The sequence below is a fragment of the Pararge aegeria genome, chromosome 2 (genome assembly GCF_905163445.1).
Source record: "Pararge aegeria chromosome 2, ilParAegt1.1, whole genome shotgun sequence".
In the NCBI taxonomy this organism is placed as follows: domain Eukaryota; kingdom Metazoa; phylum Arthropoda; class Insecta; order Lepidoptera; family Nymphalidae; genus Pararge; species Pararge aegeria.
Genome location: NC_053181.1, coordinates 16,370,053 through 16,383,492, shown reverse-complemented (window position 1 = coordinate 16,383,492; position 13,440 = coordinate 16,370,053). Strand labels below are relative to the sequence as shown.

Below are 13,440 nucleotides of genomic sequence, written 5' to 3'. Positions count from 1 at the left end.
CTACTGTACGCCAATAATAGATTCTATGGAGAAAGATATCTTGGGGCGTTGCGGCGGTGGTGGCGCGTAGTTTGTGAGAAGCGCGGCAAGTAGATGCCTGCAAAGCGCGGCAGGAACGGGCTCCGGCAAAGGGGCGGCCATGTTTTGTTCTAGAGCGGCGTCTGCGAACACCTTGCGCCTTCTTATTCGTTCGCTCCATGCAGCATCACCGTCTATGGTCCTTAGATTACCTGTTGTGATAAAGTTCACGGGATCAAAATTTACGTCCCTAATTTACCTAATTTCGGGCACAAATATGATTTCAATTTAATAGACAATGACGGTCATGATAACCGTTAAAGTATGTGTGTATCGGTAAAATGGGAAGCAATTTTTATTTCAGAGAAGACATTATTTTTGCAGTCGAAAAGAGACATGTAAGCAGAACTGTGCACAGGGTGTCCTTCCAGGGTAGGCATTTAGTATGTAGTATGAAACAACTTTACAGTGTTTGTATAAAAAAATAATATTTAAAAAAAAACTAAAAAACACGCTTTTTGTAGAAAACCAAACCAAAAAATAGAAAATAAATTTTAATAAATTTAAATTAAGAATAGTGTTAAAAATTTCAATAAATATAAATTAATAATAGTGTGAATAAATAAAAAATATTTTATTATAAAAAAAGCGTGGGTGCAATGGTATCAATAGTTATAAATATTTTATTGACAGATATGAGTAGAGTGATTATTATTTTGATAATATCTTCAAAAGCACCCCACGCTTTTTTTTTTAAATATTTTTTTTTTTTTAATCACACTATTATTAATTTATATTTATAAAAATTTATTTTCTATTTTTTAGTTCGGTTTTCTATAAAAAGCGTGTTTTTTAGTTGTTTTTAAACTATTATTTATTTTCTACTGGTTTGGTTTTTTTTAAACTGTTATTTGATCTAATCTACTATCAATTCCGTTATAACTTATTTAAAACAGACCATTAAAAAGTAACAGCTAACGCCCTCTACCATCTAGTAGCTTAATGTTTTCTGTGGAATTTGTTAGGTACGCGAACGCCATCTGTTGGAAACGCCTTTGGGTTTTTACATTTGGGTCTAGATGGCGCTGTAGTAATTGTAATGAATAGTTCGAAAAAACTAAAAAATCTTATTTTTTATATTGAAAATTGGAATAATCTTCTCAGATTAGTATACTGTCATCGGTCCTCGATATGTCTACAAAGTTGGAATCAAATCTGATCGTTCAAAGTAGGAGAAAATCGAGCTCAAAGTAGTCGGTTACAAACATACATACAAAACATACATACAGGTGAAGCTAATAAAAGCGTGTTAATAAGTTCATGCTACTAAACTTGGCCACTATTACTGCAGTCGGATAGGTATATAAGCCGGGTATACATTAAATATAGTTTATCTACCTTTTAAAGTTGCATACATGTATATTATAAGCTCTGAAAGAGATTTAGTATTGCTGAATCTTTTTTTATAACTCGTATTGGAGAAAAAAAAGTTTTTATTTAAATATATCTGTCCGCTTTATACCAATTCTGGTGCACTGATTAAGTAAGTCAAATATCACTTTAAGTAATTCAAATATCAGTTGTTTCAACGGTGAATGAAAACGTGACGAAACCTGCATGCCTGAGAGTTCTACATAATGTTCTCAAAGGTGAGTGGAGTCCACCAATCTGCACTGGGCCAGCGTGGAGGACTACGGCCTTAACCCCTTCTCGTTGTGGGAGGAGACTCGTGCCCTGTAGTGAGCCGGTAATGGGTTACACAAGTCGTCTTTATAAGAAACGCTTAATTTGATATCGTTATTAACTCATCGCGTATTTTGTACGAAGGCAAAGTTACCAAATACAGAAGCTGATAGAACATCCTGTGTACGCCGCGTAAGATCAGGAAAATATTGAAACATGTGTAATGAAACAAGTAACCGTCTAATAACACCCGCTGAAAGATCTTTTTTGGCACCCGCTGAGCTATCATTCACCCAGCGGAAAGACATGTTTACAGACAACAGTCCGCGTAACGCGACACCCCGACAAAGAGCCGCCATGGCGTTTTTTATGTAAAACAATCTTCCAATTTTTTAGGGCCCATAAAAATAGTCAAAAGAAATTCAGCTTTTTTTAATAGACAGTGAAATGTTGCCGAGTCTTAAATGACAGCTTTTGTTCTATAATGAGGCGGGGACATTTAGAAGCGTCGCGTCGTGCTTTATTACTCGCGGTGCTCTATTTTTAATTGTTTGAAGACAATTTGAAGAGTATCTTTTTACATTAGAGAATCCCACCACTTTAACATCACACATACATTTAACGTTGGATGGAATTTTGTGCCGTAATAAAACTCAATTCCGTTGAATGAAGCTCAAGTCGCACATTAAAAACACAAAGTGGCTTACATTATTTTTAAAACGTTTCGAAATTGACTCCGGCTTGAGATTTCAACGAGTCATAACTAAGGGCTAACGAATGCACCTTTCCAAAATAAAACTTAACAAGATCAAATGTTCCAAACTAAATATTTATTCAGCTAATTCGCACGAGGCATTTGTGAGAAACGAAACAGACGACAGCGTCTACTCGTTTACAACAATAACAAAACGCTGAGTGCAGTGCGACTAATCGGACATGCTTATCTTGGGGCTAACTCTTTGTTTTAACGGCTTATTATTTAAAAACCTATCTGAAATTTAAAATATAACAGTTAACTAGATATTCAAAGTTCACACATTGTACCCTGACTGTTTGGTTTTTGTAAATATATACATTTTATTGTGAAGAGACGTTTAGTGTTTTCCATACCTACTTTTAAATAAATATACTGCGACAAATCTTCATCTAGCCCCAAAGTGAGCGTAGCTCGTTTTATGGGTGCTAAGATGACTGATTTAATTTTATGAATTATATACATAATAATATACAGATAAGCACCCAGACGCTGAAAAACATTCATCTTCATCCCATAAACATTTCCCAGTTGTGGGAAAGCAACCCACAGCCTTGGGCCTCTGAAAGCAGGGTCGCTGCCCAAGCTTTTCCACCACGCCAAAAGAAGGCCTTTCTTTTTGGCAGGGCATTCCTAGTTTCTAGTTTAATAACAAGACACCAGAAATGGTTTCTATGGTCTTACCAAAAGAGGTTGTAGAAGGCACAGCGTGGCTGCGTGAGATCTGTACGCTGCGAAGTCGCGCGCGATACGCTCGCTTGCGAGCAGCTAATGCAGCCGCCTCGCCGTCGCGGATTAGCCCTCCTGCACCCTGCTGCCTTCTCAGAGCCACCTGCAGAGATGACGAAGGCTTGTTTATTTTTTTATAGACATAACCAGCTGATGCCCGCGATAATTACGGCTTTTATACAAATCCTCTGGGAACCGTTTGTTTTCCTGGGGTACAAAATTTTGTCTATGTCTCCGCCTAACTATATGCCAATAATCAAGCTGATTGCCACACATAAATTTAACGTTGGATGGACTTATTTGCCGTAATAAAACTCAATTCCGTTGAATGAACCTCAAGGTTTGTTTATTTTTTTTTAATAGAGATAACCCGCGATAATTACGGTTTTTTACAAATCCCCTGGGGACTTTATTGGGCGTGAAGGAAGGCCGAACAAACAAACAAACTTTTGTATGAAATATATTAGATAAGAAATAAGCCTTGTGGTAGTAACTAGTACTTACTTCCCAGGGCGAGCTCTCTGAGAAAAAGCTTCACTACTACTAAACCTACTATTTAAGTACGTACACTAACGTGCTTTGAACTCGCACCTCGTATCACAACTACATTTTTTTCATAGAAAGAACAAACATTAAATAAAAAAGTGTGACCATCAACCAACGGACCACTACAGGACACGGGTCTCCTCCCACAATGAGACGTGTTTAGCTGGACGCAGGCCTCCCCTTTCTTAGGAGAGATGTTTTTAGAGCAAAGACCCACCAAGCTGTTCCAACACTGGTTTGTGAACATCAACGAGTATTATTGGTTACATGTTAGTGAACTGTGCGCATTAATCCCACCTACCTGCATTGAAACAGTGTGGCGGGTCTATGTTTCGGTCAGTTTGTCATTAATTTCCTCGAGTAGGACGTCCAGTGGCGTTGCTAACCATTGGCTAGAAACTCAGCCGCTACGCTCAGCCTTCATGTATGAAGTTTGAGTAAGTTATTTCTACTTATCATAATATTCGTTGAGCTTTTTAGTCCCTCCAACAAGCCTCGAACGGTACGAACCAAAGTCATAAAAATTTTAATCAGTTTTGCACCTTTTTCATCATAGTCATTATCAGCCCGTTAGCCATCAGTCCTGCGTTTAGGTTTTAACCTGCTCTCCTTATTCCGGAGTACTGTGGCTGAGATTTCCCCACAATTTCCTCAAAGGCGTGTGAAGTTCACCAATCCGCACTTGGCCAATGTGTACGACCTATTTTTGGAGGAGTCCTATGTTCTGTACTGGGCTGTTAACGGGTTGTCAATGATTATGATGAGTAAAGTTATTGTCGCTTCAAATGCAAAGGTTTGTTGTGAATTTATAATAAACCTTTGCATTTGTAGCGACAATAACTTTTAAGCTGTATTTTTTCTTGGGTGTGAATGAATGGATGAATTAACTTTTATTGTACACCACAAAAAAAAATCACAGAGATACATATACAATAGAACAATGAGATAAAACGTACTATTTGGCTTCGGCGCGGCGCGCGATGTGATACGCTTAGTCTTTTTTCCTTTTGGCAGTTCTTACTTTTAACTATTACATCGGATCCACCGGATTTACGTACACTTCCGTGCTTCGAACTCTCGACCCGTATCATAACCGCATTTTTTTCGTAAACAGAAAAAAAAATTTAGATTTTTTATATAGATCTTGTTCTACCTGGCAATCGTTTGGCACAGTAGGTAATATCGAGCCTTTACTGCCAAATTTGCATAATATCTTTTAGAAAATAAGGTTTATTTGTATAATTCAATAGAGCTTCTTTTGGAATAAATTTTATTAGTCGGTTACGCTAATGCGGTGGTAAAGGCCCGTTATTTTTAACCTCATCAAAAAAATCACTTGTTAGCGTTTTCTCGTAAGCTACATCACACAAATAATCACTTTCTACTGAATCACAGAGCTTCACGATTTCTTCTACATACCTACGTAGAATTTATGTAAGGATATAATTTATTAAAACTTTCACTCATTTTCGTGGTTACTCGCGAAATAGTCTTAACTGTTTGAAGTATGTACTTATCTTTTTGTTGCTCTATTTATCTTGTTAAAGGAAAGTAACCAGTAAAAAGTAATTAGGTACTTGTAGGAAATGTTAATCACCAATAATATGCATACTTACCAACTAATTAGGCATAACATATAGGTGAATACCTAATTACTCATTAGGTACCTTCATACCTGTTTAACGTATTATAACTGAAATCGGTTGTACCTAATCTAAAGTGATGAGATGAAGAAAATGATATCGATCTACAGGCTAAGTGCACAAAATTGAGGATGGAAACATGCAACGGTTAGGATGCATTTTATTATAACCATATTAAATAATCCTAATATCAGTGTATAAACGAAGGTACAAAATAAAAGTTAAAAACTAAAATCTAACAACGATTTTTTAGACTAAAACTGGACTGAGTAGCCTACATAAATACTGAAACCACCTGTATGTGTGTATAAGAGGTATTGACCTAAATCTTATTTTTTAATAGGAATATACTTAATTGTTTTCCAATTGTCTACAAACCTACTCCACAGAAATAAAAACTAATGTGGCCGAATGAAAAAATATCCAAACAATCTCGATCAGTTTTTATACTGTAATAACATCCGCCCAAGAACTTTGAAAATCCATTAAATCTAAATTTGTGAATAAAAATGAATACCCATTCATTTCTATATCACACTAGATGTCCCGGCGAACTTCGTAGCGCGGATTTTTTTTTTATGAATGTTATATTTTAATACTTATTATCTTATTCCGGTCTAAGAGGAATCCAAAAAATCAAATATCATAAAAATCGGTCCAGCCGTTCATGAGTTATAAATGGTTTAACAAACATAACTTTCTTTTATGTATATAGATTATGATTATGTAAACTTACCTGAGCAGCCATCACGCGTTGCCGTTCAAGCACCAGCAAGCATCCGGGGCATCGGCAATCCCGCCATCGGCACAGCCTCTTATGCCCCTTCAAGCAAGAGATCACGCCATGGTTTCGGCACCTAGCACACTTCGGAGTCCGGAGAGCTTTTCGACTGCCCCCGTTATCACCCTCAATGCAATTGCCTTCACTTTGCATGTTTGCTAGTTTTATTGGTACACTTCACTACAAATTTATCATAACTGCCCGATAAATATGCCAGAGTATATGGGCATTTTTTACAAAACCAAAAAAACACAGGAGTTTTATTCGCTATATTTTTAATTTTTATAAGAAAGTCAGTTACTTTTCCTACGTGTGATCACAATTTAAGATTTATCGACAGCGCCGCGAATGATGTGTTTCCGCTGAAATATCTTTTCAGAGATTAGATTCAGTGGATTTGCGCCTCAAACTTAAAACATCAACGAGCGCTCCGCCCAAGAAACTTTTCTATTGGTCCGTTTTCTTAGGGGCGGTGACTTTGCTTCAGGTCGATTGAATTCTCACATGTTTTTATTATGAAAACGGATACTTTTAAGAATCATGATTGTATTGCTTATCAAATATATTTGGTTAGTAAATGCCTCGTGGGTCTAGCGAGCTAAGACGTAAGCTTATAGAAAAATTCTATTATAATATTAAGGACTACTTACATGTATGATAAAAAAGATTGGTTATGAATTGCTTTAACTTCATAGCTCAACATTAACTAGACTGTTAGTTTTGGGCTCTTCTTAGACCAGGGCGCGTTTGGAACCCTCCTAGCTTTACTTTTAAGTTAACGAATGCAGTTATCACCATTACTAACATTAGTGTAACATGTTAAATGTATGAACGCTTCATAAGTGCCTGTCTACATTAGTGTTGCCCAAATTCAGTCTTGGTCTTGCAGTCTTGGTCTTGTTCTTGCGTTTTTGCAAGACCAAGACCAAGAACAAGACCGCGTATTTTTAGCAAGACCAAGACTGACCGTGCAAGACTTGAGCAAGAACAAGACATAGCCTGCAAGACTCTTGCGTCTTGCAGCTAGGACTTAGCGCTATTTCACGGAGTAGTTAGGTGTAACAGTTCGGTGTATAGGTAGGTAGGTACGCTTAGGAATTCTATGAGACGCAAAAAACTATATCAAAGAATATGAAAAACTGGACCTATGCGCATTACGACTAATACCATAAACATAGCGAATAAAAAAATATCTATTAAAATCAAACTGAGTGCATGCATAGTTATGTTTTAACCATCGGCACTTTGATAATGCGGCATCAAAGGTTTTGTACTTACTTCTCAAAGAAATTTGCCGCTTTTCGGAAGTACATGGTTATGATACACGCGCCGGCGGCTTCTTTTGAAATCTAAAACAATCGTTGCCGCCGCGCCGAAATCATAACATTTGACACTATTCATGCAAAATAATTTCGAATTTTAAGAGTACCTACAGGTGTTCCAAAGAATAAATAAGTTTCAGAGTGCTTAGAATGAAAATGAATACATTATACTGATCACGCAAGTAGTATTATGATTAGGATAAAATGGTGAGGATAGGTAGTAGATGTCATAATAATTCATTCTAGTAAGTAATTATAATATTAATTACTTATATGGTTTTAAACTAATTACTTAGGTACTATTATTGTACATTTAGTCATTATATTTCTTAAGTTTTTACAAGAAAAAATAGCAAAAAAGTGTTCGAATATCTCTGAGAGAGATGATGAGAGTAAGTATTTACTAGCTGTGCCCGCGACTTCGTCCACGAGGAATAGTAACTTTGGAGGTATAGTGACGTTCAGGATTTATTTATTTATTTTAAAACTTCTGTCATCAAACATACAAACGAACTCTTCAGCTTTATTCAAATAAATGATAAATCGTAAAACTCTTTTATTAAATTTCTTATAAGTTGAGGGTTCAATCTCTTTCTAGACAGATAAGTATTGTTCTTTAAAATACAGTCAAGTTATTGTAATTAATTTGTTTTTTTACATGTTTTAGCAAATGTAAGCTTATAAATCATAAATGTTTATTAAGAAACAGTTACTTCCATGGAAAACGACATATAGGTCAGTTGATTTTTCGAATTTCTTATCAAATCTTCAGTTATTTATTAATCTGCTTGATCTTTACTATGGCTATGTTAATTCAAGCTCACAATGTTCCAATTCTAATACGTTTTTCTAAGATTTAAAGTAAACTTTAATAAATAGTAATAGACTAATAGGTAATTGCAAGACTTGCAAGACTCTTGCTGCAAGACCAAGACCAAGACCAAGACTGGGAGCGCAAGACCAAGACCAAGACCAAGACCAGGTGTATTGGCGCAAGACCAAGACCAAGACTGGCTAAGTCTCGTCTTGTTCTTGCATTTGGGCAACACTAGTCTACATGAATAAAACATTTTTGAATTGGAATAAGTTCGTCTTCGGAACACAACGTTCTGTTTATTTTCCAGGTCGAGGCAAAAATTGTGAGATACTTATAGACAATGTTACGTTAACTATTCTGTTACTCATAGAGGACGTTCATATCCGTTGCGTTAGTAACGGTTACTATCACTATAATATGATAACAAAATAAAGAAACAAATATAATAGCAAACTCTAAATCTCCTTTTCAATCTTTCAGGGGGACCCTCGGCACGCTAATTTTTTATATATTTTTATAGACGAACGCTTGACTGTAATCACACCTGATGGTAAGTGATGATGCTGCCTAAAGTAGAGCTCGCTTGCCTGGAAGATGCCTATTCACTCTTGATTTGAAGGTGTTTACACTCATGTTGTAGTTATAGGGAAAAACGAAGCTGGAAGGGCATTCCAGATCCTTGCAGTGCATATACGAAAGGAAGATGCAAAGCGCTTCGTACGTGTCCGTGGTAGGTAATATCAACAACGTAGGGATGCAGATCCTCGGTTCGATGGTAAAAAGACGAGGGGAGAACTAGATCAAACATTCATCTAGAGTTATCGGACACTTATCGGAGTTATTTTATTTATTTAAAAATCTTTATTGAGTAATAAAGGAGAAATTACGAATATAGTTAAACAAAAAATTAAAAGCAAAAGGCGACCTTATCACTAAAAGTGATCTCTGCCAGGTAACCTTAATGATAGTACACAATAAAACATGAGAGACGGGAAATCGCAATTAAAATAAACAATACATAAATTTACACACTTAAGTACATACTACTAATAACTAATATAATAAATTATAAAAAGAGATAAATAAAATAAGATATAAATAAAAATATATATACAATAACAAATATTTATATATATTTACTATAGATACATAAGTACATATATACGAACAACAAAATTATAATGACAAATAGTGATGTCTAACACGGCTTTTGAAAATAGCTATAATTAGAGATTAGATTAAAATAGCTAGGATTTAGATCGACGAATATCGTCAGGGAGTGCATTCCACAGCGTTGCAGCTTTTATTGTGAAGGATTCCGAGTAACTTTGAGACTTACATTTCATCATTCGGAGAATAACCTCCCTAGCAGAACGCTGAGATCCTTGAGACGGACACGGGCAAAGGAAATGAAAGCGTTGTTTAAGGTAAAGTGGTGTCCAAGGATGAAAAAGAGTAGAATACAGGATTGAAAGGACATGCAGATTACGCCGATGCCTAATAGGAAGCCACTTCAATTTTTTGCGATACTCAGAGATGTGATCATATTTCCTGAGACCAAATATGAATCTTATGCATAAGTTTTGTAGTCGAACCAGCCCATCGGCATAATCTAAAATAGGAAGAAGAAGGGCTAATAAAATCTTAGTCTTGATAGGTAAGAGATTTTTCCATCTTTTTAAGGACCCAAAGGCACTAAAAACTTTCTGGCTTACATGGGCTACTTGCGGCCTCCAAGATAAACTGCTGTCCATAAGAATGCCTAGGTTTTTCACAGTTTTGCTATAAGGCAGCAGAGATCCATCAATAGTGACTTGCGGAATACCAGAAAAAATCACTGTCGCAATTTGCCTAGAATTACCCAAAATAATTGACTGAGACTTGCTGGCATTAACCAATAACCCATGAGATCTGCTCCAGTCACAGATAGCACTAAGGTCTGCGTTGAGTCTATTTACAGCCAAACATCAGAAACCAGAGCGGAGTTATGTGCATTTTAATGGAAATAAAATACCTCCCTTTAACGATGAAGAAAACATGCATGTTATGAAAATTAAGCTTCATTTCCTATGCTCCGCGAACAGCAGGAGAATCTGTATGGTGTAATTTATAATTTCTTCAATCTGTATACTCCACACCAAACAGATCCTCGGCAATGTATCCTCTACACGTTTCGCTCCGAAACCAGAGCATCCTCAGGAAATGTTGACTTTACAATGAATAATTGTTAAGTCAACAATTAAGTATTCATTGTAAAGTCAACATCTCCATAGCAAATTAAGCTTAATTTTCATAATATATTATGGATTTCTGCAAAGTAACGCCTGCTTTTATCCAATATCCAAACCTGCATGTCTCAAAAGTATTTTATAATTTTATCACATGCGCGTGGCTATTCTATGACTTCTACCAATCTACACTTAGCCAGCGCGGTGGACTACCTACGACCTAAACCCGTCTTAATTAAAATAACATAATAACTCACCAGTCACCATTTAAATTGTTTACTACTAAATTAAAAAAAGAAAGTTAGAATATTTTGGTCATGTGATGCGGAACACCAAAAAGTATGAACTTTTTCAGCTTATCGTACAAGGTAAAGTGGCAGGCAGAAGAAGGCCTGGCCGAAGAAGAATATCATGGCTCAAAAATCTACGACAATGGTTTGGAAAGAGCACCAAATCATTATTTAGAGCAGCGGTGTCCAAGGTAGAGATTCGTAAGGAGACGGCACCCTAAGAAGAAGATTACTAACTTATTCGTTTACATATCACCTGTTTTGTAATCGAACTTGCTGTTTAACCATAAATTATTTTTTTGATTTGAAATTCAAGTTAGTCCTTGACTGCAATCTCACCAAAGTGATGATTCTCGTTTTTCTCGCACGTCCGAAGTTTGGCTGGTAGAAAATGCTTGAGCATTAAATCCGCCGTTTGTTAACCGATTTACACGCCTCATAAGCGAAGAGTTGAGGAGGGTATTACTGTCAGTTTACGCACGCCGAGTGATTCTCCAAAATTCTTAAAATGTCACTTTTTTATTCTTTATTGCTTTTATAAGTGAATATAAATAAACAAATGTTGAGAAAAAACACTATTTTTAACACTCATGATATTTTAAAATCTCTTTTTATTATTTAAACGAATTATAAAATTGTTTAAAAAAGTTCTGTCTTCTACGTCCGTGTGTCTCTATGTGCGGATCCCGTATCTTGTGGTCACGATAACGAGCGAAAAACTTCACTTATCGGGTTGGTTTTTTTTATAAGCTTCAGCATTTAGACGAATAGAAGTAGACGAATATTACTTTTCACGGTATAATTAGAGGTAGTTTAATTATTATTTGATAAATACTTTAACAAATTTACAAATAAGTAATCTCAATTTTATTGTAATGATCATTCATTATGAGGCGTGCACTTTTGAATTTTCCAACTATTTTTTTTTGCTTCTGCAATATAAAGTGAACAAATAAATAAATAATGCAGTCTAAGATGGTTACGGGCTAACCTGTTAGGGGTATGGCAGCTATATTAAAAATTTACCCATAATCGGTTTTTACGCGACATAGTACCGGAACACTAAATCCCTTAACGGCATGTCTCTGACGATAGGTTCAACCAGGGTGGTAACTGGCCACGGACGTAGCCTCCCACTAGACCAACAGTGGCGTACACTGGGTTTCTTACCAGGGTATGCTTACAGCAGGAAAGTTGCATAAAATAGCGAAAATCGTCCTCTCATACGGGCTATATTTCAATTTGGTATGCAGTGTTTTTATGCATGTACCAAATATTCTTAAAGTTTATTCAAAGATAAATGTGCTTTGTTTTGACTAACAGTAGGTACTTACTTACCTACTGTAAATAATATATCAAAGTTTAAAAACATTGATTATACCTACCTTATGGCAATAATAAATAACAATTTTGTAGCATCAGAAGGATCGATGTTGGTAACGATAAACGATAGCCGATCTCAAGTGACGATTGCCAATTACCTCTCCGGTTACACTGACCTCTGCCCAGCGTTTGGTTTCATTTTCAATTTACCCTTAGGTAGCTGAACTAACGAGTACCTATAACATCAAGCAAGTATTGACAAACGTTACTATGGAGTCTTAATTTTTTCTATCTCTCTTTCAAAGTGTAGCTATATTTCAAATCAGTGAGTCGATAGTAACATTATATTTTTAATTCAATCAGTAAATATTCAAATCTATGATCCTAATAAAAATACTTAACGATGACGATGACATGTCAAAAATTTTAACTCTATCAGTATAAATAAATTTTTAGATATAGTTTCTAAGAAGAAGAAGAAGAAAAAGTCTTTATTGCACATACAAATATAAAACCAGGTTAACAAAAAAAAAATCTAAATGACTGGTTTTTGTGGCATTTTTAAAACGTTAAGTTTGTCTAACTGTAGTGACTACCACGAAGGCATCTTACTGCGTAGAAGCCTGCTTCATTTCACAAACTTTATTTTTGTCGTATCTATCTATTACTGAGATACAAAATCTTCAATAATGTAGGGCGTCCGGCCTTTTAATCAAAAGTCCGGCCAAACTATGACGACCGATTGGCGCGGTGGGCAGCGACCCTGCTTTCTGAGTCTAAGCCCGTGGGTTCGGTTCCCACAATTGGAAATGTTTGTGTGATGAATATGAATGTTTTTCAGTTTCTGGGTGTTTACATGTATATTATAAGTATTTCTGTATTTAATTAATAAAAATATTCATCACTCATCTTAGTACCCATAACACAAGCTACGCTTAATTTGGGGCTAGATGGCGATGTATGTATACTTTTTTATACTTAAAAACTTGCTGGTCAGTTCGGCTATTAAGTTTAGCGACCTGGCAACCCTAGATACAAGTGTAAAGTGTATCGAACACAAGGAACAATATCCCACTTGTGTGTTTAATTGTTTGTTCATGGAGCATAATTTACTGCAGTATACGCATTGCTCTTTTCATACACAGCTGCGTGCATTGTTGATGCGCACGATTCGCGTTCATTTCGCGGCCGAGCGCGTTTGATCCCACAGATCCTTATTCATTTTAATTTAACCGTTCTCAATTACTAAGCTGGCCGCAGTAAAATATATGTCCGAGTACTTTAACCGTGGTAATTGTAATACGAG

The 13,440-nt window shown here is 36.0% G+C and overlaps 1 protein-coding gene across 1 annotated transcript; it reads right to left on the bottom strand.

Annotated features, from left to right (window-relative positions):
* Positions 1-6,307, bottom strand: LOC120630778 (doublesex- and mab-3-related transcription factor 2). Its single transcript, XM_039900060.1, has 3 exons — positions 6,110-6,307; positions 3,140-3,287; positions 1-230 (listed from the first exon to the last, which is right to left on the bottom strand). The coding sequence occupies exons 1-3, from the start codon at positions 6,305-6,307 to the stop codon at positions 1-3; spliced, it is 576 nt and encodes a 191-aa protein (XP_039755994.1).
* Positions 6,308-13,440: the final 7,133 nt, after the last annotated feature.